The sequence below is a fragment of the Limulus polyphemus genome, unplaced genomic scaffold (assembly GCF_000517525.1).
Source record: "Limulus polyphemus unplaced genomic scaffold, Limulus_polyphemus-2.1.2 Scaffold930, whole genome shotgun sequence".
Lineage (NCBI taxonomy): Eukaryota > Metazoa > Arthropoda > Merostomata > Xiphosura > Limulidae > Limulus > Limulus polyphemus.
This window is the reverse complement of record NW_013666540.1, coordinates 198,587-207,199: the sequence shown is the minus strand read 5'-3', so window position 1 is coordinate 207,199 and position 8,613 is coordinate 198,587. Positions and strand designations below refer to the sequence as shown.

At 30.5% G+C, this 8,613-nt stretch overlaps 1 protein-coding gene across 1 annotated transcript in view; it reads right to left on the bottom strand.

Moving 5' to 3' along the window:
* The window catches only part of LOC106461304 (formin-like protein CG32138), a 133,620-nt gene that overhangs the window by 33,179 nt on the left and 91,828 nt on the right, over positions 1–8,613 (bottom strand). The window contains exons 14-15 of the mRNA XM_022388173.1: positions 7,819–8,042; positions 5,763–5,861 (exon numbers count right to left, since the gene is read on the bottom strand). Coding sequence (XP_022243881.1) covers positions 5,763–5,861; positions 7,819–8,042 — 323 coding nt within the window. The remainder of the gene's footprint in view (positions 1–5,762; positions 5,862–7,818; positions 8,043–8,613) is intronic.

The window sequence follows — 8,613 nt, the reverse complement described above, 5'->3', positions numbered from 1 at the left end:
GGTACCTGCCCACTATTCAAGGACTGACAAAAAATACATGTAAGTGGCTCACATATCCAATCTTTAACCTCTTTCAAAACCCTTGAGAAAATATTATCTGGGCCAGGAGCCTTATTGAATTTTATACTTCCCAATTTTTTTTAACCAACTCAGAATTAATGCAGTCGTCTTGTTTCCATTGGACCAACTGTTCTAGATGTGGAATACTGGTTAAATCTTTGTTAATAAAAACCAAAGAAAAAGCAAAATGTAATAACCCAGCCATCTCATAATCATCAGATACTAGCCTTCCTTTATCATCCCTCAAGGGTTTTATCCCCATCCTAACATTTTGTTTACCCTTAATGTATTTAAAGAAATTCTTACTGTTAATTTTTACATTTAAGGCCAACCTTTTCTCATACATTCTTTTTGATGTCCTAATTTCCTCTTTCACCAATTTTCTTGATCTTCTAAATTTCCTGTCATACCAGTCAATTTAAATTTCTTATGCTTTTCTTTAATTTTATTTCTTAAACTCTTTGTGAGTCAACCTGGTCTGTTTTTTTTGTAGCTGCCATTTTCCTTCTATAAGGAATATGTTTACCTTGAATGTTTAAACATTTTCCACATCTGATCAGTGTCTCCAAATAACTCAGCTGCCCAATTCACAACAAATACCATTAAATCATTGCTCTATTAGGTTCGATGTTTTGCTGCATATGGAGATAAGGAACAGTTATACCCAGATGTTCCCCAATTTCCACCCTCTTGATCATTTCTGTATTTGAAGTTAACAATAAGTCTAAAATAGCATTGTTTCTAGTTGGTTCTTTGACTAATTGGTGAAGAAAGCCATCCTAAACAGTTTCCAAAAACCTTTCTCCCTCATGGTTTGACTCTAGAATTTCCCAATCTATATGCCTGAAATTAAAAATCACCCATAATTATGACTTCATTAACAGTTGAAATCTTAATCTCATTGTAAAGTTTCTAACTAATTTCATCAGTATCATTTGGTGGTTTGTAATAAATTCCCACTAAAAGCCTTTTCCTTTTATATCCACTGATATAAACCCAAATTGATTCAATCTCTTTGCTATTATCTTTGATATCCTCAACTTTAACAGGACGTAACTTACATTTTACATATAAAGCCACTCCTCTCCCCCCTCTTTAACACCCTATCCCTATTAAATAGCCTGTAACCTTGTATTTCAAAGAAATTTCTGTCATCAAAATCATCTACGTTTAACCATGTATCAGTTATTTCCATTATATCAAAATCCTCCATTCCTACCAGTGCTCTAAAGTCATTTATTTTACTTCTTATATTCTAGCATTACAATAATAACAATTAAGCCTATCCTTATAACTACTTTTATACTCATTTCTTATGCTAAGCTTTTCTCTGCCTCTTATTCTTTTTGCATTTAGTTTTTCCTTGCCCTCAACACTCTCTAGTCCAAGTTTAAAACTACCCTTACAGCTGAGTTAATAGCCTTAGCAAACAAGCCAGCCCCTACTCCATCTGAATGTAAACCATCCATTCCAAAAAGCTCCCTTTCTTCCATTGAACTGATCCCACAAGTCCAACCAGCCAATTTGCTCATCCTTACATAATAACCTAGGCCTAGCATTTAGCCCTAGTGACCTACTTATAACTTCATCCTCACAGTTAATTCTGGGCAGTATCCCTGACAAAATTAAGTTATGGACTTTTTCTTTAAATGCCATTATCAACCCCTTGTACTTATTAATTAGCTCCTCTGATCTACCTTTCCCTACATGATTAGCCCCTACATACACCTATAACTATAATATCCTTATCATCCATATCATTCTCTGACCCTCTTGTTTTCCTTCTCTCCAATAGTTCCCCATCTGCAGAAGCCAAGGGCTGAAATTTGTTGCTTAAGAGAATAGGCTCATTATAACAAAAATTCAATACTTTTACTCTAATAGTACTCTTTCTAACTTCCTGAAAGTCATTGTTAGCTGATGTATCCCTTGAATGTAAAAGCTTAAGCTCTTCCTGAAATCCTGCTGCCATTTCCCACAATCTACACTTCTCTTTATCTATTGCTTCTACTTTAATCATGATTACCTTTAACTTCTCCTCCAACTTACAAACTCTACATAAAAATTGCACATTTTCATTACTAGCTTCCTTAAAAGTACATTCTAGTCCCGAGTTCACAAATAAAACCCACTCATTGCACCCATTACACCTCATAAACTGTGAATGCTTAACTTCTAAACTAGTCTTAACCATTGTATTTATACTTACAACCTGAAAATAAATACTCAATACCAAATACCAGTATCCTATTGTTAACACTGTTACTGTTAAGCCTAACGTTTAAGAACCAATTATATATATTTTTTTTATCACTACTTTGTCTTCACACTAAAGTAATAAAGTTTATCTTTAATTATATAGAACTTAATAATTTATTAGAACAATATACGTGACTTTAATAATAAAATGTATTTAGCCTGATTTATATTATAACCTACCTATATCAATAAGCTGAATTTAAACTAATGGATCTAAGTTCAAGTAAACAAGTTAATTCTTAAAACACTAAGAGATGATAAACTAGTTTTTAGATTGTATTTATTTAATAAGTTGAAATATACCTAAAAAACACCTAAAATGCTGTTACATGTACTAAGCCTATTTTAACGTTATAGTAATAATTTACACCCCGAAACTCTAACTTAATGCTATGACTGTCTTGCTTTTATTTACCAATCTTATTATATCTAGTTATTATGAATACTTGAATACTTCTACACATACACCCTACTTCTACATATAAACAGAAAATAAGTTAATTGTCTGTTTACACATTTGATTTTCAAACTCTTTAGGGCATGTTCGGAGAAAGGAAAAATAAATTTATCTAAATTCTTGACAGAGGCCATGCCCAATTATACTGAGTTGATCTAGAAGGAAAGATCACTTTTTAAAATACATTCTCCTAACAGTTATTTTAAAATTGACACAAAGAATTCTATAGAGAACTAGTCAGACTGCTCTTAGCATTGTTGCTGCTTTTGTCCTCACCACTTTAGCATTGTTTCTCACCTAGAAATACATTAGTTAGATAGAAAGTTGCATTGTATTTAGGTTTTAGTTTTATATTTTACTTAATTATGTCCTATTTATATTTTAAGATACATATTTAAATGGATTAATATTTTTTAAATATAAACCATCTTCTCCTCGGTTCACGAGGATTAACAAGTGCACCATTCTACCAATAGCTAAAGTTTCTGAGTCTGTGCTACTGTAATATTGGCCAGGAATGCCCATGAATGTGTATTGCAATGAAAAATAAGAATGATAAAGGACAGGAATGGAAAATAAAGCATTAAAAATAAGTTATATGTGAAAAGGTAAAGACATGCAATTAAGAATATAACCGAAAGAAGATGTTTCAAGATTATTTGAAGAAAATTAAAAGGTATGTACATATTTCGTTTTAAAGCATTTCATAGCACTATATGTTGATGACAATAGCTAGAGTTCGTGATATGTTAGAGAAAAGAGAAAATAAAATATAAACATTTACCTTAAAACAACTTATGCTATTCACTTAGAAGGTTCTAGAAGTTATGCAAATGAAATTTGAAAATGATAATGTGGAAAAAAAGCATTTTTAAACTTAACATGAAAATCACCTTGCATTCAAACAATTCAGAGTCTGAGTGCAAATAACTACAATAAATAAATAACATTTTATTTGAAATACTTGATAAAAATAATCTCATTCTTGGTATACAAAATATTTGTAATTTTAAACAAAATTTCACCAATTTTTATAAAGATACGTTACAGAAGCTCAGAGTTACCATAAATATTGTTGCACTGTGTATCATTCTCCACAGGATTAAAGCAAAATACCTCTCAAACATTTGGTACACCTGTTGACTATTAAGTATCACTTATATGTGATTTTCTTTTTACTCTTACAATGTCATTCTTCATTATAAAATAAACTTTTTCTAGAACTTATGTCACTAGATATACAGTAATGGAAATAGTTATGAAAACCAAGAAGTGATACAGACACAGGAGTCATAAACAAATAGTTAAGCTAAATGGTGAATTTATTGAGAAAATACAAAAGAAAATGAATAAATTGTAGAATGCGCTAGTATTTTGTGTGTGAGCTTTAAAAACTGCCTTAATGATTGACTGATTATAAACTGAAATGTTTAGCGAGTGAATATATGAACTAGAATGTCAAAGCACCCCATAAACTATGTGGTCAGTGAATACAAAAGTTGCATATGTTATGTTAAAATGATTTTGGATCCTCACCATGTCATTACACTCCATGTTACTCATCCATTCATGCCTTATCTGATGACTATGCATCTTGACAATAACCCTGCAGCATAGTTTCTGTTGCAAAAGGCTCATTGTAGGATTGTCATTACACACCCCTCCTAACTGCATTCAGATTTGAACCCCCATATCACCCTGAGGGGCCCCATTGTCTTCCTTGTGCATTTAACGGTCACATCAGCTAATTTTTTTTCTTAAAAAACAACATCTCAGTAAACACTATGCCAGAAAAACCAAAGCAAGTTAGATTTCTGAAAAATAATTAGATTACAGACTAATAATTTGAAATAAAAGAGAAAAAGCATTAATGTCAACACCATGGTTGACAAATGTTTCTATAAACAAATGAAATTCAGAAAAACTTAGTTTGACATATGCACCCTTTAAAAAAATTTTTCTTTATTAAAGAGTAAATAATCAAAACATTAGATGCATTTTTGTACATAATCAATGTTGAGAAGATGTATCTTGATTTGAGTTGCTATTTTCAACTGAACCAAAATATATATATTGTGTGTGTACATATCTAAAAAAAGCATGTGTATGTTTGCTTCTTCTCTACATGAATAGAATATATAAATATAGGTACTTATTTAGAAATGCACCATAATGTGTTCATCACTATAAGCTGTACAATAATGAAAAATTATCTATGATTAAATAATGGTTAACAATGATTCATAAAGTCATTGATTGAAACATTTGCAGTATTTCCCCACACAGTATATTCCTTTGAAACAAGAGAGTTTACATATGGCACAAACACACACACACACACGCACACACATATATATATACTTGTTGTTAAACATTTGACCTCTAAACAAAATGAATATTACGACACAATCACAAATGTTTTTCTATGTGTGAAGATAATCCATGAAGAAAACCTGTGACATAACCATCAGTAGAGTGAAAAATAAAACAAAAGGTATTCTGCACTAATGAAATTTTGAAAATGGGCAGGATTTAAATACATCGTCCTTTTACGTGATCTTACTGGCTTGCAATTAAACTTTGTACAGAAAGCAAAAATCCATAAAATAACTTCTTAAAAAAGTTAAAGAGTGAATGATGTATTATCAATAAATGTCATGGTGATATCTCTGAAAAATCTGATTTGGAATATATTTAGAAAATATATTTTAAATAATGTTTTCTTAAATAACTTGTAAAAAAAAACGTTTTGGATGTTTTAACAGAGCAGTGAAAATCATAATAGAGGCTTGTGCAAATATTAACTACAAAGTGAGGGTCTCACTGAATAACTAAATGAAGAATAATAAACAGTTTTGCAGTAGGAATATGTTTAATATCTAATTAACACCATTTCAACCCATGCATATCTGAAAATATTAGTAGACTTAATTCTAAGTGAAGAAAAATGTTTATCAAAAACACCACAATTCTGATAAAATCCTACCTTAAAACGTTTACTGCAATTAATATCATCTGTTCGATCAGTAAAACCACCTTGTTGACTAAGCTTAAAATGTTCTTCAAAATCAGAGAAGTTGATAACCTATTGAATGGGAAGATTTGAATATTAACTAACATTTTAAAATAAAAAATTTGTATACTTTATCAGATCTAATAGAGCATTCAAGATAGTATATATATATATATATTTCAATCAAGTGTATTTTCACTTTGAATGAAGCCATTTTATGAACTGTTTTCACCTACATCCTCTCTCTCTCTCCTATAATATTATATATTACAATGTGATACTCTCTTTTAAAATTATTTAGCAAACAAATTCACTTTACTGTCAAATGTCAAATCCTCTAGTAAGTAGTTCTACTGCTTGACCCTTCTGCAGATATAAACAATACTTGCAGGAAGCATCTTTTAGCTATTAATTCTATGTATAAATTGAACCTTTGGATCCTTTTAAAACATATTTTCTATCACATATCAGTTAAACATACATTCAAAGTGTTCTGACAGTCACTTAATACTTTAATAAATATGATAAAAGTACTCAGATACACTGTATCATAATAGTACTGAGTACAAACTTTAAGAATAAATAAAATGTGTACAAAATCCTTTCAAACAAAAATATACATACAAGTTTCTGAAAAAGTGTATGATTCAATTTCTTAATATCAATAATCATTGTATTTAGATTACAAGGATTGTACTGGAAATGTAGCTTCAACCATGCAGATTTGTGTACTGTACACATCCCTCTAAAGTTAGTTGATTATATCTTCTGTACCATTTATGATATCAGCTTACATAACTGTTGGGTTTCATAACTGTTTATAAAATGACTGTTTTCTAGTCTTTAATTTCTTTTATTACTATATAGTGTTTATAGGACAGAAATTTATGTTTGAAAATTCATCATTTTAACATTATTTGTTATTAATAGTTAGAAGAAATCAGGAGTTGCGACACATTTTCTGTATTAAGTGTGTAAATAAATGCTTTTTTCTTTAGTGAAATATTTTTCTAACTAAATGTTTGTGTTCTGGTTTACATCAAACATGCTTTAGTTACTGTGGCTAAATACTCTTTGATTGACCATGCTAGGCCATTGGATTTGTATCTTTAAACAAGTGGTATTCCATTAGAATATTTACAAGTCTTGGTGCAAATGAAGTAACTTTGACTTTATAAATGCTGCCAAAAGCTTATGGAACAAGATATATGCTAAAGGTACCCTATAACACAAACACAGGCCATGTAGATTAGTTATCTGCAACAAAGCAGATAAAAAGAGAATCAGGGAAATGTTAGAAATTCATTCCAGTAATCCAAGAAATTTTGATTCAAAATTTTCAACATTTGTAGGCATAAATAATGGAATATATTGTAACCAATGGCAAATAATTGCTTATCATGGCTCTACCTAAATAAGTTTAAGTAAGGTGTCTCTAGTACTTTGAGGAGGAACAACTAACTAAGAATTAAATAAAGAACTCAAACAAGCACTGGTGATAATGTGGGAAACTAGACATGAAGTAATATAGCAAATTCTACAAGAAGGTTATAACCAAGTGTAAACATAAACTTACCACAATAATACTTGCTAAGTAGCTAAATCAGAAAAGTATTGAACACTCTGTGAAATTCTTGATAGTGCCACACCACATAAGGCAATAAACCTTCATAATAAACCAATGAAGTGGAGACTAAAAGTTAAAACCCAACTTCTTAGCTTATAAACAAGGATGGATATCAGAATCCTGCTCCTTCTCCACACATCAACATAATAAAATGAAAAAATTCCTAAACTATTTGGATAAACATGTGAATAAAGTTCTTTAGTTATATCTTGTTTCTCAGAAAAGACTTCAGCACATGAACTTAGTGAACAGACACTTTTATTAAAAAGTGTTGAAATGATAACATAATAAAAAGCCTAAATAGTAATCTTTAATATGAACTTCAAATAAGATATGCAATAAAATGTAGTGAAATTCTTAACCACTTAATAAGACTAGTCAGTAATAGATCCAAAAACCCACTCTATACAACTTATCTTCATCCAGCTCACTAAACACAGTTCCTTTTACTTGGTTAGGCTTTAGTGCTGTCCAGTTAAGGGTGGGAAGTTTGTATTTGGTCTGGTATCTTCTTTTGATTGTCATGGCTGCAAGAAACAAAAACAAATGGAAACTGTGACCAGCAAAAACATAACGATTATAAATGTGAAACAATAATCTTTTTAAAGTATGCAAAAAGCAACTTCCTAAAACTTAATTTTTGGAGTTTAATAGCCACTAAGGTGGATTTCAGTAGGTTACATTAGCCTTGAATTGTAGTATGTAAGTCATGAAAAATATCTTTGTTTTGTTTTTTGAATTTCATGCAAAGCTACATGAGGGCTATCTGCACTAGCCGTCCATAATTTAGCAGTGTAAGGCTAGAGGGAAGGCAGCTAGTCATCACCACCCACCGCCAACTCTTGGGCTACTCTTTTACCAACAAATAGTGGGATTGACTGTCACATTATAATACCCCCATGGCTGAAAGGGCAAGCATGTTTGGTGAAAAATGTGAGCTATATGAATTAAACTGAATACAATGTGTGGACTTTTGGAAATCATACAAGCATGGAATGTCATGAATTGTAAAAAAGAATTGAAAAAGCTGGTATCTTAAGAAGGATTTGAAATTACAGACATGCTACGAAATTTCATAATTTATTGACTGACTGCAAACTTTCAGTAACAACAATGTAAAATACTAAAAAAGTACTAAAAAGTTTCCATATCACCACTTAAGTAATTTTCTAATATATATATATATATATATATATA